At 48.9% G+C, this 26,994-nt stretch overlaps 1 protein-coding gene across 1 annotated transcript; it reads left to right on the forward strand.

The window, feature by feature from the left end:
* Nucleotides 1-9,129: 9,129 nt before the first annotated feature.
* On the forward strand, nt 9,130-16,606 carry NRN1 (neuritin 1). The gene is made up of 3 exons (XM_066992467.1): nt 9,130-9,397; nt 13,144-13,288; nt 15,927-16,606. Exons 1-3 carry the CDS (start codon nt 9,343-9,345, stop codon nt 16,156-16,158), a joined length of 432 nt encoding a protein of 143 aa, XP_066848568.1. The 5' UTR covers nt 9,130-9,342; the 3' UTR covers nt 16,159-16,606.
* Nucleotides 16,607-26,994: the final 10,388 nt, after the last annotated feature.

Below are 26,994 nucleotides of genomic sequence, written 5' to 3' on the forward strand. Positions count from 1 at the left end.
GACTGGGATGGAGAGCCTGCAGACAGGCTTCACCTGGTGGACTGAAGGTCTCGATAGCAAAAGATACACAACCACTGCTATACGCTGTGGCAAACTGCTCTGCTTTTGTTTCACCAAGAAAAGCCAATTCCCACACAATTATTTCCAATAGCTTGTGAGTAATGCCCTGGTGCTTCTGGTCTTGGCTGGCTTCTTCAACACATTCAGCTGAAGCTGACTGGAGGCTTTCCTTTACCAGGACTTCAGGAATACTGTGTGCTCCCTTCCACTGTCGAAATTACCTTCTTGCTGGTCCAGCGCAGGCTTGGAGGAGGTGAAATCCCTGGCCACCCCTCCCAAGCTCTGAGGCGAGTTTGCATAATGTGGTCAGTTGGCAGGAAAGATGTTTCAAAGGTTTGTCCACGCAGCTCACAGGCATGCTGACCCAAAATATCGCCATCTCTTTGAGTTTCTTTTCTCAGGCTACCCAGCTCAGCCCCCGCTTTCGGTAACAGCAATTCTTAGGTGCATTTTCCCAATTACACAGAGTGCTTGAACAGTGGTAACTTCATTATATGTATTGTATTGCAACACAACACACTGCTTTAGTTCTTGTACTACATTCAGTGCTTTCATGAATTATATTGATTCCAGAAGAGTCTGATCCTGCTCTTACTGAAGTCAGTGACAGGACTTCCATGAAACCTGATTCATGCTCACTATCCATTTAATCGCTCCTCGGAAAGCAATGAAAATATCAAGTGGTAGCAGGCAGGCGAGAGAAAAGTCTTGCAATAATTCTAAAGCCACTCAGGTCTTGAGACCAGCCCCAGCACCAGGGCTGCTTGCAACCAAACCCAGCTGATCACAGCCCCACAATACTGGCTTGGTAGCTGGGATTAACAGTGTGCTGATGTGGCTGCATTCACTTCCCCTGGGGGCCCCTAGAAGCTGCTGGAGTGAGATGGTTTGTTCCAAGCCACCAGGGGTAGCGCCACTCCTCTTTCCAACATGAGCTCAAGCTGACCTGGTGTCCAGCACCTGCTGTTGGGGATAGATGTTTATTAAAGGTGTAAGTTGATCTTACTGTGATAAACGGCATGCACTGCTCCAGCTAGTGCTGCACACCTAAATTTCCCTTAGCCAGCCTTTACTCCCTTGCTTAGCTTGGCAATCTGGGCTGAAGCATTCCCCTGAAGAACAAAACAAGCTCTGCATTGCAGGGGATCTGTTTCCTATACTGGACCTGGGATCTGGGCACTAAGGCTTCTAGCATGAATTTGCTAGAGCGTTTCCCGGATAGCTCCATAATTTATTTATTTTCTCAGTGTTTTGGGGGAAGTAGGGGAAAGCCATTAACAAATACACACACACATTGTTCTAAACAGGAGTAAACACATGGACATGTTCACTGATATGTTTAACAAGTTGTATAGGAAATCACTAGCTGTTCAAACATGTAATTATGTTTGAAAACATACCTGCCTAACAAAGGCAAAAAATAGCTACAATGCAATAATGGGAGTATGGAATGCTTTTCTGCCTTGTTTGCCTGCAAACTGGAGGTACCTTATGCTCCGTTATCTTTCTAAGTTAACATATAAAACATAAAATGACCTTTTAGGAGTCCTTCAGCAAGTTGCCAATTGTGCCATCCTAGTTCTCTCAACAATCAGATAAACTCAAGAACAATGTTATTTCCTGGCCAGGGGAGTATAAAGTAAGCTACAGTTTCTCACTTAACCTTGTTCCTTGTGCTCCTGAAACTCATACTGCACAGGCAATGCTTTTCCCTGATGACAATTCCAAGCCTAGAGAGCTTTGTTTTTTACCCTATTTAAAAATAAATGCATGCTAATTATAGGACCCAAAAAAATAATAAAAAAATACCCATTCTACTGTGCTGTGGAGTTCCACTACTTGGCATGGGCAGAGGGTTCAGTACACTGTTGCTGTGAGCAATGGGGAGGTCTGAAAAGGAAAAATCAATGCCATTTCTTGTTCAATTAAGTTCATTGTGATTCAGAACCACCTCCTCACACTGCAGAGCCTGCAAGAGATCAGTGCTGCAATCACTACCTTTTAGCAGCTTGCCTTCTCCGTCTGGACCTGCACAAGGCACTCACTGGCAGGGCATCACACTTTGCTCTGGGAAAAAGAAAGAGAAAAGAAAAAAATGTCCTTATGGGACCCTCCAAAATACACTGTCATAAGTCATGGGGCTTCAGGTGGGTATGTCACAGAGAGGAAGAGAGGGCAGCTTCCTCGATGAATCGCTTTGTTTAGATGCCACACTAGTGCTGTCTTTTTACCCTTCAGTAAAGTTCGCTCTCCTTGCTGCCTTGCTGAGAAATATCTGCAATACATATTTTGCTGCTTGGTCTCTCTCGGGCTAAGCAGCGTGATGGCCTGACTCAAAGTCTTTTGGGAGTCAACAGAAAGATGCTGATGGGCTCCTCTGGACTACAGATCAGACACCCATATGTCCAGGAAGTGGGGCTCAGTAGTCACTGCTATCAAGAGTTTGTGATGACAGGTTTAGGTTCATTCCCCACACACTTTAGCTATTCTGTGGCAATTGTAGGGAAAAATAAATAATAAAATAAAATAAAATAAAATAAAATAAAATAAAATAAAATAAAATAAAATAAAATAAAATAAAATAAAATAAAATAAAATAAAATAAAATAAAATAAAATAAAATAAAATAAAATAAAATAAAATAAATGTTTGCAGTAGATTGGAGCAACCTGGAGATTTTCCGATGCCCACGCTGAGCCTGCTGAGGATGCCAGGCACTCCCAGGGTGCATGATGCTCCCTCAGCACAGCACCAGCACCCCGCCAGCCTGCTCAGCACCTCCCGAAAGAGGAGGCCAGGATGCTTGTGAGCATGTCTCACTCTAGTGGCAGCACAGACCAACTACAACAGCCTGCCTTTCATGGCTGCTTTCTGCTCCCCAGGCTTGTCGCAGGCCCTTGGGGTTCAGTCCCAAACTGCTGGGGTGTCACTGAGCAAACCGTTCATTACAAAAGCCAAAGGCAGAAATGATGAGGGATGTCACAGGTGAAGAACAACATGAGAAAGAGACTAACTGTTACAAGGCAAAAGCCTTTGATGCTCAAAAAGGTGGGTTTAGGTGCTGGGTGTGTGTTAGCTCATGGAAACGGGTAAGTGATGCATGCAACACCTAAGCCCACAGTTATCCATACCCGTTTCTAACTTCATTATTGCACTGCTGGGTCATGCTGAGGAACGAGACAAGTCCTCAAGGAGGCTGCCTGGCTGTTGAGTTGCTCCACGTGGCCATGAAGAGAGGCAGGTGAACTGTTCTTGACCTTTCCAGCTGCAGTCACCTGCATTGCAGCTGAGCTGTGACAATGGTGTTTGAGTTAATTGTGCCAGGTGGGGCTCATACAAGGCAAATGTGGCCTGGATGCAGGTGCTGAAGAAGGGCGATTTTTAATGACCTTGTACTCAACTCATGCCTGTGTGAAACTATTTCCCGGATCACATCAATAAGAAGCTTTCCATTGAGTTTCATGGGACTTATCTCCATCCCTTCTTGGTTTCCAGTGTCATAAATATGTTCCCAAAGCTAATAGCAGAGAAGGAGGGAGACGAAGAAATAACATGAGCTCAGTATCTCTGCAGATCAGATTGCAGATGCATCTACAGATCCATTATGCTTTTCCTTGTCCCAGAGCCCTTTTCACATTTGTATATATTCTTTCTCCCAGATATCATCCTTTCTAGGAAAGTGAAATCTCACTTGAAGCTCTTGCAATGCACATGCAACTAGCAGAACATCTGTCCTGCCAATATTCTCTTCAGCCTACAACTAACACAACATTTTCCCCCTACCTCAACCCCCCAGTTTCCTTGAAACTTTGATTTGATTATTAAAGACTGAAGAAGAGAAATTTTGAAATACAGAACCAGTATTTTCCCCCAGTAGCTGGAAATCTGATATGGCTGGTTCTTTAAATACATACTTATGTTTTTTTCTAGAAGGAATCATATTGGCTAATAGAGAAAACTCAGAGTGTTATTTCAGTTATCGAAGTCCTACTGTACCTGAAGGTTAATAGCTGTTGTGGCAGTAGATACTCTATAGATCAATGGAAGAAACACGTGGATCAGAGTATCACCCCACTGAGGAACACCCCATCTCATTGTGCCCAATAGAAGCTGTGGTGCTGACCTCCACGGAAGCAGGCAGCATTCATATGCCATCAACCTTGGAGACTAGTTATTGATGCCTACCAGGGATAAAAGCATTGTGCCACCACTGTGTGTGCCCTGGTAAAGCCATTGCCATTCCTGGCTCATAGCTGGCCTCTGAACCGAGATCCAGAACTTGGTTACTGGCACACACCACCAAACTGAAATTGTTTTAATACTGTGGGATTCGAGGTTGTTTTTGCGCACTCAGAGTGACTGGTATCTAGACCAAGATGTCTATTAAGAATGTCAGAGAGTGATCAACAGCTCTGGCACGATAAACACAGCTCATCACAAGCCTTCCAACTCCTTATGCAGTCTGGATTTCATCATGATACTAAGCTTGGATGCCAGGAAATCCAAGGATATCAGCCTGTTCACAGCTGTTTTCCAGGTCTACCTACTTCCCTCCAGCCTATGATGGAAAGCGTACCGACTGGCCTTATCAGGAAGATTTATGTTTCTTGAAGGAAAATTTCAGCTGCAAAGATGCGACGAGTTGATGCCTCTTCCTTCTGAGACTGCTTTACTGAAACCATCCTACTCTTTGAAACATCCACAGGCACCTTAAGCAAGTCACGTGTCACAAACATAATTGTAGTGGGTGTGATCTCCATCTGGATAGAGCATGCAGGCTCACGTACCTCCCCCCAGCCCGCCCGGGCTCAGCACAGCGCTAGTGCCACAATCCAGTCTAAAGGGGTCGTGCTAAAAGATGCAAAATTTAGAGAGTGCACACAGGCACCCACCTAAAAATATACCTCTGATGAGCACGGTTAAATGCAAACACTACTATTTCAGGAGCAGATAGTGCTTTCCTTACTGGATTGGCTGGCACGAACTGATCATGGTCAAGTGACATCTTGTATTTTTAAGACTGCTTTTCAGAAGGGAAACTTACTGAAGAACAGACACAGAGGCTGAGCTTTCCAAAAGAGTCCTTGTGGAGTCTGGCATTCTGTTTTCCCCCTTTGAATATCCTAGAAGTTGAGATTGAAGAGAGAATTATTCTGTTTTTTAGATTTATAAGAGATCACTCTTTTCTGTGTAAAATAGTATACAGATACCTTATGTAGCATTTTTAAAGATTTGGTACTGAGCAGTCAAGCTCCTTTTACACCCACTCGACTGTATTTTTTTTTTCTTTCCCAGTTTTATATTTTGAACCACAGCAACAGTTTATATTTTCAGAAATATATTGTCGCAGACATCAAGCAACACTTTCATGGTGAACCACAATTATTACTAATTTTGAGGCAGGTGGGGGGCAAACTGTGGTCTCTAGTCATAATTTTGGTACATCCTGTTTAGCTAGCATCAGACACATCTAGACAGTGATGAAGCCAGATGTCTAATGAACAGGGCCACCAAAAAAAGCTTCAGAAGACTGGCCATTAATGAAAGGCAATTCTTTAATCCCACCTGTCACATTTTCAATGTGTTCTCATTATTTTTCTACTTAAAGAAAATCTTGGAGGATCATACTGTGAACAGCTATTCATCTATCAGCCAGGTTTGGTATTTGAGTGTATTTTCTGACCGGCCACCTTTCTCTAGCAGCTGAGGGCTGGGAGCCACAGCAAAAGCCAGGAAAGCCACCTCTGCATGGCCGCACAGTGTCTGTCTGTCCATTCACCCTTGGGGGGGGACCTGAGAGCTGTGAGAGTACGGAGACACGGGCTTCTGGTTTGCCTCAGCTTCACCAGGGCCAACACTCACACTGATTTTGAGGGAGAGTAAAAGAAAGCAGTTACCTCCCGGCAGTGGTGATGTTACTGCAGGATGAGCTAAGAGCGAATGCAAAGCTCACGCACCCAGAGGAGGGACTTTCAAATCTCACCGTGACCACTGAGCCCTCCCCCCAGACTGATCCGAGGCTTGGAATAAAGCAGTTTGCTGACTGACAGCACCAAAGGTTCTGCTTTTATCTGCCTTACTAGCCCGCAACCATGCGCCGAGGAGCACGCAGCGCGAGCTGTTTGAAGAGACATTTTGCATTAAAAAAGAAGGATGAAGGGGAAAAGAAATGCAGCACTGCAGCCAGCTTTGCACGGGAAAGCAGGTCTCTTTGCCAGTCCTCTGCTACTTAGAGCCAGCTCTGTTGAGGTTCAGCCATGACAGTCAGCCCGGAGCTGCACGGGAATCACATCCACTGCCGGCAGCAGGTCCCCTTCTGGGAGGTGGTTCAGAGGGAACCGTGCTGGCGTGCAATTAGCCGCCCCACGCACTGCTCCCCACCGGGCTGGGACAGCGCAAGGCTGCCCACCCAGCTGCTGTGCATGCTGTCTGATGGAGCTGCATCTGGTCAGCTGCCATGGATTCTGTCCGTCTGCCACAGCTGCAGCCCATGCCAGCCCGTGCATCCCGAACAAGCAGGGCGAGTGTGGCACTGCAGTGAGAACAGGACTTGTGCAGAGCCTTGTTCTCCAGAACAAGGGCAAAACCATGCTGATGGACGTGTTGTCCCAACGAGGGCTGGACAAGACACTGCCAGAATCTTTTCTAAAAACACGCAAAAATGTCTCTTAGGGAGGGTTTGATATTCAAGCATCTTCTAATACCAGGTTGGAAAGAAAAAGGGATAGGTTGACAAACCAATTTTCCCGGTTCGTCCTGCCCCTGGCTCCCAGCAGAGCTGACCGTGCTGATATTTGAGACGGGCTGAAACCACTGGCTCTCATTCAGGATCTATAGTGCCACAGGATCCTTCCTGGAGCAGGGAGGGAGGTGAGGATGGAGCCGTGCTTGAGTTTCAGACAGAGCTGGACTTCCCCAGCAACCAAGAACATTTAGAGGAATCTGGCCTAGGTCCTTTTTGCCTCTCATACCATTGTAACTAATGCTTTGAGCCATTAGATTCATTTGTATTTATTTATTTATTTATTTATTTATTTATTTATTTGGGGGGGGAGCAGAAATCCCCTAGAAATGCCTGTTCTAATGAGATCTGTGACCAGATTGGCAGGGGCTCCAGTCATGCCAGCAGTGATGGATGTACCAGAAGCCGCGTTAGCCATATTAAACTCTTCCTGACTCTGCATTGTAAACTGCCCTGAAGTTCACTACTTATGCAGTGTAATGTCAAAATCATGTTCAACACAGGCCTCTTGGAGCCAGCTCAACCTTTAACCTGAAGCCATAGTTTGCCCTTGGAAAAAAAAAAAAAAAAAAAAAAAAAAAAGAAAAGAGCAGACAAACATAACAGATGAATGTATAAATGAACTGATGCTGTTATCCACAGGGCAGAGTGAAACAAGGAATTCCTCCCACTGCAGCCTCCATGCCCTGGTGATCCCACAAGGATGCCTTGTCCTTCCTAACAGTAAATGTGGCCACAAGTGGCCAACAGCTGGGAGCTCGACATCTGTACTCATGGACCTCAACCTACACCACCTTCTCCCTCCGCCTCTTTTGTGCTGATAATGTGATAATGCACAGACTGTGGGACATAAAAGATGCTGTGGGTTATCCAGCTGATCCCTCCAGGGAGAAGGAAAAGGCCCCACCTCTTGATACCCACCACAGCCTCTGTTGCATTACAAAAGCACCAGACCTGCAAAGAACTAGGGAAGAGTGGCCTTAGCTCCAGCTCAAGCTGATACTTTTCCTTCCCCTGAAAGAGGACACGATACATGGTCCAAAGCCATAGCTTGAGCCTCCTTTCCTCCACTGATGTCTTTAGGAGTGCATACGTGACAGCTCTGCTCTGGGCTGCAGCCCACACCTGAGCTTTTTTCATTCCTCAGGTGAGCTTTCAGCCAGCTCTGCCCTCTAGGCTGGCTTGCCACCTGCAGCAGCACACCACGAGAGAAGAAAGCAGCCTGGGAGCAGCAAATGTCTCCCTCCAACCTGTCCCTTTGGCTCCTGGAGCTGCTGGGGTCTGTGCTGGGGAGGGAAGAACTTCATGGTGCAAAAGCCAAGGGCATAGGATGGGATGTTTGGCAGGTCCTGTTGCTCCGGGGGAAGAACCTTGAGGCTCCTCCTGTGATGCTCTCCAGGTGAGATGGCCACAAGGAGGGTCCCAGGAGGGCATCAGGCTGCAGGAGCACCCCAAGCCAGGCTGGGTGCCTCGTCCCCAGAGGACAGGGGCTGGTGGCCCCCAACAGCCACCCCCCTTCTGCCATGGACAGGCAGCGATGGGCACCCCAAATCCCGGTGGGGGGGACACGGGCAGGTCCCCGGCTTGAGGCACTCGATTCCAGCACCACTCCGGTGCAGGAGAGGAAATGTCCGTGTGTCCCCAGCCTCCCAAAAAGAGGGGGGCTGTGCTGCGGGTTCCCCACCCCACCCTCTGCGGTCCTACGGTGGGGACGGAGCAGCAGGACCGGGAGAGACCGCCCCCCCCCCGCTCCCCCCTTGGCATGGGGGTGACGTCATGGTGGGGGGAGGGGCGGGGAGGGGGAGGGGACCCCGCACCCCCCTTTCCCTCCCCCTCCTCCTCCTCCTCCTCCCCCCCCCCTCAGCGCCAGCCCCGACGGGGCGGCCCGGGGGCGGGTTGGGGGCGGAGGGGGGGGTTCTACGGTGCTATCCCCACCCCCGAGGGCGGCCTCTCCGTCTGTCTGTCCGTGCGTGTCCGTGGGTCTGCGTCCTCGTGGATCCGCTCATCCCCCCCGCCCCGTGGGGACGGTCCCGGCTGCGACCCCCGGGGGGCCGGGAAGAGCACGGGGGGTTGTGGGGGGGCTGAAGGCTGTGGGGGGCTGGAGGAGGAGCAGAGATTTCTCGGCGATTAATGGGGCGTGGGGGGGGACACGGGCAGATCGGGCGCTGGAGAAAGGCGGCCTGTGATGCCTATAAATGGCGTTTCTCTTCCAAGGTGCACATTAAAAAAATAAATAAATAAAAAGGAGGAGGAAAAAAAATAATCCGTCAGTGTCATCCCCCCACGTCAGGGCCGGCCGTGGGCGTGAGGCTGTACTTCCTCCGCCCCCTCCTAATGGAGCGAACCATTCCCAGCTAGTCCTCCTCGCCCTCTCCCCGGTTCTCCCTCTTTTCTCTCCTTCTCCTCTGTCTCCCCCCTCGTCTGCAAAGTCCTCCGCTGCTCGGAACTTGTTGGCAATGCCTATTTTTCAGCTTTCCCCCACGTTCTCCAAAGTAACTATTTAAAGATCTGCAGTCGCAAATGGTTTTACTAAATGTAGGATGGGACTTAAGTTGAACGGCAGATACATTTCTCTGATCCTTGCTGTGCAGATAGGTAAGTGGACCGCCAAAGCCCGTTCCCAGCGGGACGCCCCGAGCCCCGAGCCGTGCATGCAGCGGGGCTGCGGCACGGATCCTGCCCGCACCCGCACCCGCACCCCTTGGTCTTCGCCATCCTGCAAGCTGGCGAGCCTGGGGGGCTGCTGGAAGACGCAGCGAATTCCTTCCTCCTCTTCAGTCACTTTCCTTTGGTCGTTTCCCTAAATCAGTGCATGCTCGCTCGTGGTTCGCATTGCTCTTTTTTTATTTTTTATTTTTTCCCCGCTCTGTGTTCGCCGTGCATGCGAGAAACTGCGTTTGTATTTGTTTTTTTGGATAGCCCCTGCATTCCTTACAGCTGACAATTTGGGGACTCCGGTGCTGAGAAATCCCCCTCTCTCCCTGGAGGGACGGAGAAATGAGAAGGGGAACAAAATGGCTTGCGAGACATCTAGCTGGAAAGTTGGTGGATGTTCTTTTTTTTCTTCAGAAAATCAGGGGGACAAGCGAAGGGCTCCCTTTGGGAACTTGGAGGCTTTCCCATTTGCAGGGCAGCCTAAAAGCAAACAAACCCCAACGCTAACTTAAAAAAAAATGCATATATTCTCTCCGAATGCCGGGAGATAATAAGAATAAATAATAAGAATAAAATAATTCAAAAAGAACAAATGATAAGAATAAAAAGAATCGCGCAATCCCACCGCCCGGTCGTTAATTTTGTGCTCGAATGACCGCTGTTAAAAAACGAGTGGGTCCAAAAAATGTCTATATCTGTTAAGTTACTTTAAATAGAACAGATTTCCCTCCACCCCGGTATGAGTTTTTGTATAGTCGTTGCCGGTCTTATTTAATATATTGGGTTTTGTTTTTCCGCTGGTTCTTTTTTTTGTTGGTTTGCTCTCGGGTTCATTTAATTCAGCATTTTTTTGCTGAAGTGGTTTTTGAGTTGCAGACATTCGGCAATGTCCAAGTTAATGGCCACTTGAGTCATGCACAGGCAAATTTTAAAGAATATATATTGAATACATATGTTCCCGGGCATGATCTAAACCTGGGCTTCAATGAAAGGGTGATTAAAACACGGCTTTTCTTATCCGGATTGGCAGGTGTGAAGAGACCCCTGAAAATATTTGCCTGCAAAGGAATTCTGCTACAGTAAAAAATGTTCAGCATTGCTATTTAGAGATCCTTTCGCGCGGTCACCCTCCCTTCCAGACACAACCTCTGCAGCATTTTGTGGGTATCAAAAGAAAATTTAAAAAAAAAAAAAAAAAAGGAAAGGGAAGGGAAGGAAAAAAAATGAAAAAGGGAAAAAAAGGAGGGAGGGAGAACAAGAAAGGGAGGAAAGAAGGAGGTAAAACGCGTCGAATATTTCCTCATCGGTAGAAGAAAAAAAAATTAAAAGAAAATATTGCGATGAAATGATGACCTCTGGAAAATGTGGCTGTGCGATGTAACCCCCTCATTTCGTATTACCTTTCGATTTTAACTGATGTTAAACTCTTCAGAAGGCCATTTTCTGTACTGTCAGAGAAAGAAAGGGGAAGGCGGTATTATTTGGATGCTACCCTTAATTTCAGTCCTTGCGGTTTCTGTTTGTTTGTTCGGCTGGAGGAGGAGGAGGACTTGCTCTCATTGGCGTTTCTTTGACTCAGCCGAGGGAGGATTTTCTTGACGGTGTAAAATCCCCAAAGGCGGCTCGAGTGGCCGGGAACCGCCGTCCCCGAGCACGGGCAGGCTTGGGGAAAGTTCCCCCCAAAAATTGCCGCACAGCTCCGAGGTGCTGGCGGTGCGGCCGCTTTGCCGTGCCCCGGCGGGGGAGAGATTTTTGGCACGCCGAGCTTCGACTCTGCGCTCCTCCGTTGGTATTTCGGTGCGTTGAGGAGAAAAGAAAAAGAAAAAAAAATGAAAAAAAAAATCCCTTAGTTCTGCGTTTGGGCAGTGGGGACGGGGAGCTGCCCGAAATCCCTGACACTTTGGAAGGTGACAGAGGGGAGGGTGGTGCGGGGTGAGGGGGGGGAGGCTCCGCGGAGGGTGCTGAGGCTGAAGGGCAGGAGGACTTCGGGAACAGGGAGCCGCTTTGGGGCAGGGATGCGACGGGCTGCGGGTGGCCCCTGCGGTCCCACAACCCGCAGCGCACGCCGGGCTTTGAAGGGCGGGACGGGGGGGACGGGGGGGACATCTCGGAGGCATGGCAAAAAGACCGAGTTCAAGAGAAATCCCGCTGTCGTTCAAGCGAGCAGGACCCCCCGCTTGCGCCTCTTTTCATTACCGTTGTTATTTTGGTGGAGGGTCTGAGGACAGGGGTACCCTGGGTGGCGGCGGGGGGATGCTCTGAGCCCCTCTCGCCCCCAGTCCGCCCCCCTGCCACCAGGGCCCGGGATCCGTCTCGGATCACGCATGTCAGCGCAGCCCGGCACGTTTTGGGAGGAATTTGTGCGGCTTCCCCCCCGCCCCATCTCGCCCCTGGAGCTGGGTTTAATGGGGCCGCTTTCCCCTCGGGATGCTTCGCGCTTCTTCCCGGTTTGTTTGCTCGGCTTTTTTCCCCCTCCCGTAGCCTGCTGGGGTTTGATGTGACGGCCGGTGCCGGGGGTGTTGGTGGAGGGGAGGGACCACGGAGTCGTATCACCGGTGAATCACAAAAGAGGGGGACCTGGCCTGAAACGGAGCTTTCCCGCGGCACGGCCCTGTCCCGGGCGGGGGGCTCGGGAGGGGACCCCGGCCCCAGCGCAGCCTCCCGGCCGTGGGAACCCCCCCTATTGGGGGCAGACCCCTGCCGCCCGTCCTGCCCGTTTTGCCCGTTTTGGGGGCACACAGGCACTGGGGAGGCTCGTCGTGGGTGGGAAGGGAGCCATCAACTTCTCCGTGTCCCCTCCCGTCCCCTCGGGGCACCCGGGGGCAGCCGGCACCCAGGAGGAGCTATCCCATCCCGTCCCATCCCGTCCCGTCCCATCCCATCCCATCCCATCGTCCGTTTCTGTCACAGGCGGCTGGGGGGACTTGGTGGTATTTGGTTAGTTGTGGGAGTGGCCGCGGAGGACGCTTCTTCTCGTGTCTTTATCGCAGCTCTTTCTGGTGACTTTTATTTTATTTTATTTTATTTTATTTTATTTTATTTTATTTTATTTTATTTTATTTTATTTTATTTTATTTTATTTTATTTTATTTTATTTTATTTTATTTTATTTTATTTTATTTTATTTTATTTTATTTATCCTACCCTACCCTACCCTACCCTACCCTACCCTACCCTACCCTACCCTACCCTACCCTACCCTATCCTATCCTATCCTATCCTATCCTATCCTATCCTATCCTATCCTATCCTATTCTATTTTTTATTTATCTCATCCTCCGCGCCTTGCACGCCCCTTGCCGAGTGAGGACCCGTGTGTGTGTGTGTGTGTGTGTGTGCGGGAGGGCGCGGAGAAGCACTTCTACTGCCGCACACCGGAATTTCCTAACAAAGGAGCGAGTGCGGGAAGGGCCAGGCAGCGCATCTCCGCATCTCCCCCTTCCTCCTGGCCCCTCAAAAGAAAAAAAAAAAAATGTCTTTAATTCAGGGGCACCGAAAAGCGCTAAAAAGCACAAAGCAGCCGATTGATGTCCCCGTGTCCCCGCTGGCCACTCTGGCTCGGTCCCAGCGCCCTTCTCCTCCTCCCGCATCACCGCTGCTTGCCTGGGGCGGGGGGGGGGGGGTGGAGGGCAGAGGGGGTCGGCGGGTGGGTGCCGGCCGTGCTGACCTGTGCCCCTGCCCCGCAGCCTACCTGGTGCAGGCGGTGAGAGCGGCGGGGCGGTGCGATGCGGTCTTTAGGGGCTTCTCGGACTGTTTGCTGCGGCTGGGCGATAACATGGCCAACTACCCGCAGGACCTGGACGACAAGAGAAATCTCCAAACGATCTGCGCGTAGGTCTTTTCCTCTCTCCTTCGGGGACGGGGGACGGGGTGGGAAGGGGGGGCGAAGTATAAGGGAATAACGCGGGGTCTGGTGATGTGGGGGCCCTGTCTCTGCGCGCCGGTCCTTCTGAGCGCAGTGCCGTGGGGACAGGCCGGGTTTGGGGAACAGTGGAGTCTGGAGGGAGTTTTTACTGCGTTTTTTTCACTTTTCTCCTCCGTGAATCCTGTGGGTTGCGTTGGGTTGGGTAGGGTTAGGTTTGGTTTGATTCAGTTGGGTTGGGTAGGGTAGGGTTTGGTTGACTTGGGTTAGGTCGGGTTGGTTGGGTTTGATTTGGTTGGGTTCGTTTTGATTTGGTTTGTTTTGATTTGGTTTATTTTTTCACCCTCGGCTCCTCGCTTCTGTTCTTGCCCCCCGCTTTGCTCTGGGGTCCGGGCATTCCCTGCGCCCTCGCCCCGGCCCTAACTGCGCCCCGCGCCCGCCGGCTGGGGAGGCGATTGCTCGGAAAAGAAATGCAGCTGCAGAGCAAAGAGCCCAACCCCGACACGGCCACAACGCGAACCCAGCCCTACAGGCACGGCCGCTCCAGCCGCTACTCCCCTCCTGCCCCCGGCCCCCTGCCCACCCCATCACCCGCAGCTTCCCCCGGGGCAAACACCGCGGAAAACCCCCGGCCCCGCTCCCGGCCCAGAGGGGAGGGAAGGGATGAGAAGGGGCAGGGACAGAGGGAAAAGGGGCGGCTGCAGGGGGCCGGGGAGCCACCCCGCTTCGGGGTCTCGCTTGCTGGGCAGGGAGGCACAAGCAGGGATTTTCGTTATTTGAGAAAAATGCGGCTGGACGGGGCTGTTCTCTGGTCTCCCGGTTTTCCAGCACGAACTCACCCCGCTGGGAAACATATATTTATATATATAGAGAGAGAAAGAGTCATATTTAAAAACGAAATTAGGACTTCAGATACAAATATGTTTGGAATACTTTTTTTTTTTTCTGGGTTTGCTCTATGAAAATCAGAAAACGAAGATTGGGAAATGGGTAAGTATGATGGGAAAGGAAAGGAAAGGAAAGGAAAGGAAAGGAAAGGAAAGGAAAGGAAAGGAAAGGAAAGGAAAGGAAAGGAAAGGAAAGGAAAGGAAAGGAAAGGAAAGGAAAGGAAAGGAAAGGAAAGGAAAGGAAAGGAAAGGAAAGGAAAGGAAAGGAAAGGAAAGGAAAGGAAAGGAAAGGAAAGGAAAGGAAAGGAAAGGAAAGGAAAACGAATAGAAGAGAAAAAAAGAGAGGAAAAAAGGGGGAAAGGGAAAAAGGAGAGAAGAGAAGAGAAGAGAAGAGAAGAGAAGAGAAGAGAAGAGAAGAGAAGAGAAGAGAAGAGAAGAGAAGAGAAGAGAAGAGAAGAGAAGAGAAGAGAAGAGAAGAGAAGAGAAGAGAAGAGAAGAGAAGAGAAGAGAAGAGAAGAGAAGAGAAGAGAAGAGAAGAGAAGAGAAGAGAAAGACCCCTGTAACCCTCCTTTCCTTTCTTCTTATGTAGAGATTTCTGAGCCAAGCAAGACTTTTCCTGCACCTACTCAGGCTGGCACCTTGCTGGAAATGCTGGACTGCGGTTCACCTTGTGTCCCGCATGAGGATTAAATACCCAGGGGCTGCGAGGTCCTTATGCAATGTCCTTTGGCCCGGGGGTGCTGGACCAGAGGTGGTCCCAACCTGTGACAAGCACCTCTTTTCCCTTCCCCCGACCACCCGATCGCCTTCGCGGGGATGTGTATTGAAAGAAGATGGGGAAAGATTTAATTTTCCTTTGGGAGATGCAATTACAGCAGAAATACTGCAGGAGAGGCACACTCTCAGACTCTGGCTTCTCAGTATCTCATTATTTATTACAAATGTAGCAAACATTGGGAGTCTACGACCAGCTTAGAGTGCTCATAAATTAGAGGCCGCAGGACTACTTTAAAAAAATACATCCAAATTTGTAGGCTCGTGCCTTGAGAAAAGGGGGAAATAGATGGGGAGGAGGGGGGGGGGGGTCCATAGACCCGACGTGGGGAGGAAAATGGGGCAGTGAGACGGGGCCTGCCCCGTGGGCAAACCCCTGCACGGTCCGGGGGAGGAAGGGGCTTAAAAGTAGGAGGAAAAGAGTGAGGGAAGAGCTGGAAATTATCCTGGGGAAGGAGAAACCCCCGCGGCCCACGGAGCTTTGGCAAAAGATGGGGAGTCCCTCCCGCTGCTCCATGAGCTGCCCGGGAGGGGAGGATGCTCCTTCCTCCCCCTCCTTCTCCTCTCCCTCCTCCTCCTCCTTCTCTTCCTCCTCCTCCTCCTCCCACCCGCGACGTGTCCGTGGGCTCCTAGGCTAGCTCTTGCCAGCCGGGGGCCGCACGTTTCTCCCCTAGACACGTCTCAGGCGAAGTCACGCTGCGGCAGGCACCCCCCGAGCCATTTTCGCAGCATCGCGTCCCTGGCCGCGGGAGCCCCGACCCCAAAAGCAAAGCGGGTGCGTGGGGCGGCCCGGGGAAGGCGGGGGGGGCGCGGGTTAAGGGGGGAAGAGCTCGCTCCGAGGGGATGCTCAGATTCCCGGGGGGTCGAGGGGGCTGCCGGGGTCCCTTAACCCCCCCGGGGCGGGTGCGTGCCCTGTAGTGATGCCGGCTGCTCTCCCCTCCTGCAGGTACTGGGATGATTTCCACGCCTGCACCCTCACAGCGCTCACCGATTGCCAGGAAGGAGCGACAGACCTCTGGGAGAAATTGAGACGGGAGTCCAAAAACCTCGATTTCCAAGGCAGCTTATTTGAACTGTGCGGAGGCGGCAGCGGCGCCGCATCGTCCCTCCTCCCGCCGGCTTTGCCCGTGCTCCTGGCGGCTCTGTGGGCCGCCCTAGTGACCTGGCTGCCTTTTTAGGGGGGCGAGCACACCCACACCCACACCCTCTCCATGTGCCGGATCTCTCGAGGAAGTGTCCATCCCTTGCTTTGGGGACGTTGTGCTTTTCTGTGGTTGATGATGGTGGTGGTGGCTGATGGTGGTGAAACACCCGTGTAGGACTGTGGAAGCGTTTTCTCCCTTTCTTTTCTTTTTCTTTTATTTTTTTTTTCTTTTGGTGTGTTTTATTTGCCAAATGTTACCAAACAGGCAGCGGCGTGCAGCCCGAATCGGACCTCAGCTTTACTATCGCTTCAAATCAAAAAGAGAAACAAATAAAAATAAAAACCCGAGCCCTCGTTGTGCAAAAGAAATCTCAGGAACGGCTCTGGGCCACCTAATGCTAACGTTATACTCGGCCAGGATAAACCCTGGCAGGCCACGGGCTCCTCTAAAAATGTGGCATTATGCGAGGTGAGAACAAAAAGCAGAGAAAAAAATATAAAAGGCACTGACGATGAACCCAAGGTAGATGTCCACGTGTGAAGCATATGGTGAATAATTCACAATCTCCCATCTTTCCTCCACAGTCGCTTGTTTTTTGGTCATCCCACTGAAAAAAAATATAATATCAATAAATAAGTTAAAAGAGCGCATTTTCTCAAGGGGAAAAGAGAGCGAGAGAGCGAGAGAGTGGGAAACGAACGGTTAAAAGAGGAAGGAAGAAAGGGATGAAGGAAAGACAGAGATGTGTCTCGGTGCCCGGCGGAGTGAAGGAATGCTGCTAACAGATCTCCGAGAGTTACCTTTACTTGCTGTTCGAAGGCATCTTTCCGAATTCACTGCCTTTAATTTTCTCCTCCTCTTTGTTTTAGATGTTACACATACCAGTAAAATACCTGATTATCCAACAGTAGAGATCACAAAAAGGGGGGCTTAAATGTAAACCTAAAGAAAAAAAAAAAACAAACAATAACAACAGCAAATGATTTTGGAAAAAAAAAAAAGAGCTTTGATTTTAAAAGAGAAGAAAAATGTAATTTAAGAAAGAAGTTTATTATAAAGTCAATTCAGCAAAAAAAATAACAAAAAAAGATTTGCTACGAAGTATAGACAGAAGTATAAAATAAAAATTATTGTTTGAAATGAGGGTGTCGTCCTTTCTATAAATTCTGCCTGGAGTACCTTGAGAAGGACAGGGCTTTTAAGGCAAGGAAGGCTAAATCCAGACCCGATCCCTTGATGAACACGGCGATTTCAGTTCACACAAGGACAGGACCGCTGAATCGCTGAATCGCTTACTCTGGGCCTTCTTTTTTCCTTTCTTTCCTTCTTTCTTTCTTTCTTTTTTTTCTTTTTTCTTTTTTTTCCCGATTTCTTAAATACACTCTGTAAATCCTCCCAGCCTCCTCCGCCTCCCCCGAAGCCCAAAGCGAGGGGCGGCCGGGTGCGAGGCCGGCGGAGGGAGGCAGGGAGGGAGGCAGCAACCACCATTAAGGACGGAGGCTGCGGAGCTGGAGCCCTTTCATAATTAATAAGGCTGCCGAGCCGAAGGAGCAAGGGGAAGGGGGGCCGGGGTATTGATTTCGCGGCAGAAGCTTGCTCTATTTATAGGCGCCTGGTGCCTCTATAGAGAAATGCACAGCAAAGACTAAACACCTCCTTCTTACCTACGAGGCAAGAGCCCAGCTGGCGACCGGGGCTAGGGGGGGTGATGGGGGGCCAGGGGCCGCAAGGCGATATTTTTTAGGGGGTGGGGACTCTCCCTTTGCGGCATTGGCACTTGCCTCTGGCAAGCGGCATGGCACCAAGGGTTCCCCCTGTCTCGCCCCCTCTCCCTGTTCCCCGTCCTTCCCGGGGTGCGCAATGTGATGGGTAAGCAATGGCGAACCGAACAGCTCATAAATCAAACAGTGGGGCGCAAGGCAATCTGCATTTCCCAAACGGATTGAATCCCAGCAACGAATGCGCTCAGGAGCCGAAGCCGGGCGCCTTTACCACTGGAAGCAATGTTGATTTTTTAATGCTAAAGTACATTATGTGTGCGTCGGGGGGGCTTTGCGGAGCCTCTCGCCTCCATTTGGAAGGCACAGGTCTGCTTTTCGTTTTCCCTTGCCCTCCTTCTAGGGTTCATCCCCACCGCCAGCAAAGGGAAAGGAAAACCCTGGAGAGCGGAGCTTTGTTTAAATGGTTTGGGTTATTTTCCCTCCCCACAGAGGCTCCAGACCTAAATTGATTTTTCTGCGCGCATCCCTGTATTCATGAGGTCAGGCACCGCGGCTGCGACTTCCCGCAGCACGAAATGCCAGCCGGGGCGGGGGGGGGACACGGACAGGCAGCGGGAGACCCCCGGGGGGCTGCCAGGGACCCCGCAGCCCACCGGGACCCGGTGCCTGCCCCCCCGCTGCCGGCATCCTCAGGGGTCTCCCCGAGCTTTTCCCTCGCCCCCTCGGAAGAAACCTCCAGCCTCCGGGACTGCGGGGGCGATTTTAGAGGGCTCGAGTTAGCTGCTCGTGAGGTTGAATTACTAATGAGTGATCTCTCCGTAATTAGCAAATCCCCCAATTAGCCCTCCGTTGAGGCGAGTGAGAAAAAGGTTGCAAACGGGGGGAAAGGAGCCGAGAGGGTCGGGGGGTGGGCGGCGGGGTCTGGGTTCGCTGGGGGGTCGGGAGCTTTTGCCCCCCCCCCGCTCTGCCTCCTTGCACCTGTAGGGCTGGCGGGGAGGCGGCTGCTTTAGCAAAAGGTGCAGAGGCTCAAGCCTCTGAGCACCCCTTAACTCCTGGGCAAACATGAGCCTGGGGAGCCTGGGAGGGGAAAAATGCAACAATGAAATAGTGAGAGGAACCATAGTAAAAAATAAAATAAAATAAAATAAAATAAAATAAAATAAAATAAAATAAAATAAAATAAAATAAAATAAAATAAAATAAAATAAAATAAAATAAAATAAAATAGAAAAGCCCGACCCCCCTCCAAAAAATAAAACTGCAGCTGTTTCAGACTCCAGCTGGATAAGCAGGGAGGGCTGAGGCCACTGCAGCTCTGCCTGCCCTAATTTTTGTCCCCAGTTCCGACTGAGCAACCGCAGCCCCGCGGTCCCCGGGGGCCGCCGAGCTGCCTCCTCGCAAAGGCTGGACGGAGCCCTGCTCGGCAGCCGGCTGCTGGCTGCCAGCCTCCACCTTGCACCAAGCTGGCCTCACTCCCGCGAGGGCTGTGCCTCAGCCTCCCAGGGGCTGGGGACACGCCAGTGCTGAGCTGAGGTGGCGGTGGTCGGGTTTTTGGGGGGCTTTGGAGGAGAAAAAAAAAGTAAATGAAATTAAATTAAAATGTCCCTCTCCAATCTGCGCCCATTCAAAGGCTGTAAGAGGGAGAAGAGGGAGGCTTGTGCCAGGAACAAAATCTGGAGGCAGGACCCACAAAATTGACAAAAAGCTGTCTGGATAGCAGAAAAGGCAAACAGCTTGATCCTGGTGGAGAGCAGGCACAAAAGTTACGTATGATGCCCATTTCTCGCAGGACTTTCTGGAGGCTACACCTACACCTCAGAAGAAGCAGCAAGGTGCTGTTGGTCCCTGTCTGGTTTGCACAAACAGGGACAAATGCATCTGTGATGCCCCCAGCTCCCTTTCTTTCCAGGGCGCTGGTTAAATCGGCACAGCTCCTCTACTGCTCAGTGAAATCCTGCTCTGTGAAGGCCTGACAACCCAAGCAGACAGAGGCCAGTTGAGATTTCCTATTCATCAGGGCTGATTCATTAGTAATTATTGCCATTAGGTGCATTACAGCAGTGCCTGAGGGCCCCAATTAAAGGAAAGGAGCTTGTTAAATCCAGAGAGCCAGATTCTCCCTGTGTTACTCCTGCCTGATGTGGAGGCGGCGCCTCCAGGGTGGGCAGCAGGAATAGCCCCGGCTTTCGAGGCACACAGCCTCCTTGCCTTCCCCCTCCCTTCTCCTCCAGCTCTTCCCTTCCTCCCGACTAGCAGGAGGAGGTGACAAATCAGGTTATTCTTCAGAGTCACTTCATTCTCCACCACAGGGCAAAAGAGAGGTTTTGGAGGGCAGGATGATGGGGACTGCAGAGGAGTCTTTGTTACAAAACCAAATGCAATTTTAGCTGTCTGAAAGAATTGCTTTAGGCTGCCGGCAGCTGATGATCAATGGTGCTGTTGGCAAACATGCTTCCAGCTGGCTGCTGCCTCTCCTGAGGGACAGGCTCATCCCGAGGCCTGTTGTAGTGGTGGTACAGCAAGGGGCTTTCTTTTGCTTTGGGCCAAGGACCTTCCGCTGCCCAGTCCCACCAGCAAGAAGAAAAGCTGTAAGTGATGTGTCAGAAGACCTTACCCAAAGTCCCATGCTGCAGAGCTCAGGGTCTGCTAAGGGATGAGCAGGCTGTGCTGGCATAAATTTTGCTGTTCCAGAGATACTTCAGGAGTAAGTTTACATGATTCAAATAACCAGAAAACCAGCCTGTGGCCTCTGCCCTACCTTTTAGTCTCTGTTTTTTTTTGTTTGTTTATCTCTTAAGCTGGTGTGAAGGAAAGATGGAAACAGCCTGCTGAAGGTCAAGGTGAGACTGACCCATAGCCCACCTGAGGGCTGGTATCCACCAGCAGAAATGCATGCCCACGGGTGCTGGGAGTCTCCTCAGCAAGAGAAACAGCATTGCTGCAGGGAACGAACAACCAGCCCTGACCTTCTTTACACAGCCCTTCTCTGGGAAAAAGTATCCTCTGACGTCAATACGCATTTTGCCTAGGTAAGGATTTAGAATGCACAGTTTTGCCTCTGACAGGGCTGTTATCCAAATATGAACTCCAGGTTTATGCCAACAAAATATGAAGTGCTTGTGTGTATATCATACTTCATACCTCCAGGGTTCTTGCCTATGATACCAATTTATTAAGCACTGTGAAAAACTTACCAAATCTCTCAAGCATCCAAGATCAAATCTGTGTTCTGCAGGGCACCTCATTTATTTATTTATTTATTTATTTATTTATTTATTGCTGTGATGCAGCAGACTCAGGAGTGGACAGGCAGTGCATCCTTTAATACCACTTTAATACCATCAATTTTTATAACACTTTGGAAGCTGCTGGATATTCAGACTGACCCTCCCTATGGCAGGGAAGGAAACAAAACAGAAATGCAACCAACCAAATGAGAGGGAAAAAAAAAAGACCTCATCACTGACATTGGCAGATTTTTTTTTTTTGATCGGATTTTTCTCTCCTTCAGCCACCTTCTTGCTGCAGATGCTGTCAGTAGGTCTTTCTTCAGAAATGTCTGGATGCAAGCTTCGGCTCTGCCAAATGCATCTCTTCAAGAATCAAATTGCATCCCTGCTATAGTGTCTCTTTTTGTCTGAGCTTACCGTAGTAGTATCTCAAGTAAGAAACATTTTATGATAAATTTATAGTTCAGTATTGGTGTTCTTTTCTGCATTTTATTTTGACTGGGCAGTGAAAGAGGTCTTATCCATTCCCCTGCTCCTCTGGGGCACTTTCAATTTTCCAGTCCTCTGGCACAAGATGCCCTTTGCAAGGGAATGATTCCTGTAAAGCCACTGCCCCCTTTCATTTCCCATATTCTAGAAAAACCCTAAATTATGTTGTCAGAGGAAAAATTCAGAACATATTTTGTTAGTGCAGAGAGTTGATCACATTAGTGTTGCAACACTTCATTTCAGGACCCAGTAAGTGAGAAAATTGTCCTAAGCTTTGCTTTTATTGAGTCTTAATAGGCACCCTTGTCCTTTTTATTAGATCTGTGATGCAAGACTCGGTTTTGTTCTGCTGCCAAGACATTGCATTTGATCTCCCTCACCCTTGCTTCTACTGTCTATTACATGGGAGTAACACTTTGAGATCTTTGGGTGAAAAATGCTATGTGAGGAGGTAGGCGTTATTAATTAGAGTGATCTTATTTTATCTTTTAGCATTAACCAGAAGACAAACATCTGGATTGAAATGACAGCAACAAACAATAGGTAACAGATGCTTCCCTGTGGCTTCATAGATCTGCTGTGTAACAGAAAACATTCAGCCCTGGGAGCACAGGAGCTGTAGTTCATGTCTCACTCGGAAGAAGCCTCATTTTTAAAGAATGTCCTAGCATACCTACCCGATGCAGGCACTGTGAATTTCACCCTGTGCCCTTGGCTAGACTGTTGAGGACAACTTGCAATACCTGTCCTTCTTGCAGAGATCCCAGCCCATCTCCAGCCATGTCCCCCACTGCTGGTGAGCTCCCTGTTTTGCTGTGCATCAAAGGTTCATTTTGTTTCCTTCCCTCCCTTTTCTTTAGGTGTCAGTGATTCGTGCTCTCTCCACCTAAACCGGAGATCTGGCACATCAATACTTAAAAGGCTTAGGAGAAGAAGAAAACATCAATATGTCACTGAGCACACAAAGTTGCACAACTCCCCCTTCTCCATTTTAATGTCAGCTCTGGTTAGTTTTGGTTTTTCCATAAGCTGAGTGACTTCAGCTTCTCTTTGAAGCCTACCTGTGTGAATAGCTTGTTTTCCTCCATGTCTAGCACTAACAAGGAGCTGTGAGGAGTTTGTTCAGGGTCAGCAGTCAGGCAGCTCCGAGGTGGCTGACTTTCTAGGAAAAGACACAGCAGGAGTAAGTGCAAGCCAGCCTACACTCCAGGCATCATTTTTGCTGGTCTTTAACTTATGCTCTGATTCATGCTCGAGTTAAACAAATTGAAATTAGCAACTCTAACATAGACAAAAGAGAAGAAAAGCAAGCTGGGCACTTAGTCGTGGCACTGCTGTGCTTAGGAGTGATGGCCTGACACCACCAGTTTTGTGGGCTACAGCAGCACTGCGCTCACTCGCGACAATTTAGGACTTGCCCCGCTTGTGTTAGTCTGCAGCCTGAAGTTTCTGGTCTCGTCCACTGTGCGAACTAGCTCATGCAAATGGAGGGACTGGAGGGAAGTCAGGCAGATTTCCGCATGAGTACCAGTGTGAGAAGGAGCAGCAATTAGCTCCAAATTCACTGCGTGGGCCTGTCACTTCTGAGTTCACCCCCTGCTGCTCTGTAACTGGAAGCCTTGCGCTCTAGAAGAAGGGAAGAAGAACATTTTGCTCATGCTCACATTAATCAAGTAGTCCTGTGAGCTGCTGAATTTGTGAAGTCGTGTCTCCCGTGGTGTTCAATAGTAATGACTGTCTCCTGTGTGGACTCTCTGGTGTCTAGTAACACAGTTGTGCTTCCATAGTGAATGCACTCCTGGGGCCTTTCCCCTCTGCCTACTTCCACAGTGCTTGCAGGCACCTCAAACCTTTGAGACTTCCATCCCCTGTCAAGGTTGATCAAAATCAGCTCACAGGCTCAAAAATTATTTAGGAGGGACTGGCTGGCACTTGCACAGACAGTGTGGTCTCATAAGCTTCCTTTCCTTGGAAAACTAGGCTACCAACCTAGCAACGGGGGAAAAAAATGCCATCCTGCCAGCAAGGAGGGCCTAAACACCGGGAGGAAAGAGGATAGGTGGGAGAGGACAGTGAAGCTGTTTTGAAAGGAAAAATCACTGCCTTGTGGATGCAGAGCTCTGGTACATGCAAAGGGCTAGCCCCAGAGTGGCAAGCTGGAGAAAATGTTCTCTAGGAGATGGCAAGACCTCATGTGGCTACTAGTAGGGAAGAGAAATCACCTCACCACTAGGCATCCTAAATGTATGTTTTATATGGTAACAGCTGTCCCATGTTTTATATGGTAACAGCTGTTGCCCATTCCTGACTCGACGACAATGCTGCACAACTAATGTGCACCCCACTTGTCTGCTGTATCTGAAGTAAGATGGGACCTATCCCAAAGGCAGTGGTTCTCTTACTGCTCCCTCCTTCACATCAAAGTTTTCAACAGTGCTGCTGCTGGATTTAACTGCTTCACATACCATGTCTGTATTTTAAGAAAAGCTGCTGCATGTGTCTTAATAGCTGCAGATGTATGCATTGTTTTACAGGGCATTTATAAGCACTCATCCTCTGTGCACTAATAACTTTCTTGTCCTTGTATCTTTCAGAATAAAATCCTTTAAGTGAGCTTTAACAATTCTAGTCCTACTTCTTTACAAATTAGAGAGCTGCCATCCCATCCTTATTTGATACCACACAATGTTTGAGTCTGTCAAAAACATTATAGTATATACTCGTATAAATTCATGTTTAATTTCAGTAATTATAATGTCACTAATTGTAATTTTGCACCTGATGCAATTACTGATACTTCTGCTCTTGAGTTCTGCTTTGCTCTTTCCAGATTTGGGTGTTCCTTCTCTTTAATCTTCGACACCCATGCTAGGTCATACACACAATGAAATTAGGAAATAATAGCCCAGACCTTCCCATCAACTGCCTTGTGCTGAGTGCACTGGTTAGTCTGAAACTCTGGGTGTACTCAGAGTGCAGGATATGCTCAAAAACCTGCTCCCTATTACTGTTATTTTTATGAGGCTTAGCGTGGGTTGTACTAACCAAACATTGCACAGTGCTTAAGTGCTTGTACTTGCCTGTTGCTGAAGGCCTTCCATTTGCAGTTTTTAGAGGGCCTTTTTGCTTGTAGCTTTTCACTTACATACCCCAGGGCTACTGTGGCAGCACCTTGGCCTGGTATTTCCTATCCTCACTGCCTCACAGTCTGTTATGTTGTCTTCCCTGAGAAAGGGCTTGCTTCCTGTGCCTCAGCCATCCTTGTGTCTTCTTCCTGTTACCTTCTCATTGCATTGCTTTCTAGTTATAATTAGTAGCTCTGCACTGAGATTCCCCCACCCTGCCCACTTGGTGCTTTCTAGACTGATGACTCCATATTAGAACAAAGAGAGGAAAAGTAAATAGCAGTCATCCTAACATATGGTGAGTATTACCCAATTACAGAGGATGTGTACAAGGCTTAACAGCCTACTAGCATCCAACATTTGTACCTAATTAAGCATAATCCAGTCAGTGCCAATGTTGTCATCAGACAAAGATCACCAAAAGGCACCTTGAATGGGCTTTAATGGAGGTTATTGTACCGAGGGAAAATGGTTGGGAGTGGATGTTGATATGACTGCTACTTCCTGATGCACTGGAGCAGACACCCAGGAGAAGATGCTCACCTGAAGACCCCAGCCACGTCTCTTCCTGGCCAACCACTGGGGACGCTTTTCTCTTTAACCTTGAATTCAGTGTATGCCGTCAGCTAAAAAAACTGTGAATAAAGCATGTGCTTTCTTCCTGCCAAACTGCCTCAACTTTCTTTTTATTAAAGCACAAGGTAAAAAAATCATTTTGGCCATGGAATTCCTTCTCTGTCCAAGCAGATATTGAGGTCAGTGACGCCTCTTCTCAAAGATACCAAAACCCATTGGCCTCTGGGTTACAGTTCACACAGAGACTTGTTTTGGTTCAATTTAATTAATAGCAAATCCTTCGTGGACAGTATATCTCTATAACTATTTCCATATGTTAATATTATTGCCATCTATTATTTCACATTAGGAATGGCTTTTAATATTTTATCTTGAAAACTGTTCCCAACTGTCTTAAAAAAACATAAACTTAATTTGGTCTGAAGGGAATAGCTATGTCCCAGACAATTGCTGTGTTCCTCTTGCATGCATAGCAGTGCATGGCGTAGCAAAGTTTCATGCCCTAAGACAGATCCATGGCTGCATCCAGACTGGAGTGTCCACATGGAAATGAGCACTGACTTCACTCAGTCTTGGTGTTTCAGCTCATCTGCAGAAACAAGCCCTCTGAGTGGCCGAATCCAATGCTTGGTCCAAGTATATATACACTGCAGACCTGATCAGAACAGCACTGCACGAGCTGGTGCCCAGTGAATGGTGAGGTACTGTGGCAATGGGCGGGTATTACACAAACTGCTGTTTGTACAGGTTTGCATAAACCCTATATCCCAGGTGTTTTGGAGCAAAGACCAAGAGGTCTGCAGAGATGCTATCTTGGAAGAAAAAAGCTAAGACAAGCATTTTCACTGAAGTGTCTGGAGAACTTAATCTAAACAAGGTTAGTAAGCTAGAAAACCTACAGCCCTTAAAACAAAGATGTCTTAACAAAAAAAGAATTGAGCTCCTTGCATCAGGACACCCACAGCCCCATTTCCCAAACAACATCCCTGCATTAGACTTCCAGGTAGCCAACAGAAACATGACTTGTGTCTAATGTCTTGAAAATCACCAGTGAGGGTGATCCCATACGTCATCAGTCTCTCACTGCTTCATTTTATTTACTGTCAGAGATACCTTTCTTCAAAGCCTAGCCTGAATTTTCCAGTTTTAGATATCACTATGAACAGGTGGGCTGAACAACTCTCAAGGGTGACATGCATTAGTCATGGACATCGTAATCTTTTGAGGGACTTTCCAACCCTCTTTCATGTATTTCTAGAATTCCAGAGTGATAAAGGAACAGCTACAGGAAATACTTTCTCTTTTAGAATATTTGCTCTTCGCAGAACATGTGCTTTTATATTAATAAAAAATATTATCTGGTCATCAGTCATTATTTATGTAAACATATTCTGGCCTGTATAAAAGGAGTAGGAGTCAGCTGTTTCCTCTGAAGTTTTACTGGGGCAAAGACTTCCAAACAAATACATGAGGTTGCTCCTGTATTGGAAAGTCAGCACATGTTACTTTGGGATCAGTAAGAGGGAAGAAGTCGCAAGATATGTGCTGCACTGGACTTCTGCACATAGCCTGTTAAGTATGTAAAATAATCAACACTGAAATAGTTAGCAGTATTGTCATTTAGACTTGCCATCATTATGCATCAGAGTTGACCCAAACTTAGATACAGCTGTGCAGGGATGGGGTGTTACAAGGAAGCCAGTGACTGATCTTGCTGACATTTGGACT

Source organism: Anser cygnoides, chromosome 2, assembly GCF_040182565.1.
Source record: "Anser cygnoides isolate HZ-2024a breed goose chromosome 2, Taihu_goose_T2T_genome, whole genome shotgun sequence".
Lineage (NCBI taxonomy): Eukaryota > Metazoa > Chordata > Aves > Anseriformes > Anatidae > Anser > Anser cygnoides.

Excerpts from the sequence above, each read along its gene's own strand:
- NRN1 (XM_066992467.1), top strand. The coding sequence starts at position 9,343 with ATGGGACTTAAGTTGAACGGCAGATACATTTCTCTGATCCTTGCTGTG. Across the intron at positions 9,398-13,143 it reads GATCCTTGCTGTGCAGATAG|CCTACCTGGTGCAGGCGGTG; the intron begins GTAAGTGGACCG and ends CCTGCCCCGCAG. Across the intron at positions 13,289-15,926 it reads AATCTCCAAACGATCTGCGC|GTACTGGGATGATTTCCACG; the intron begins GTAGGTCTTTTC and ends CCCCTCCTGCAG.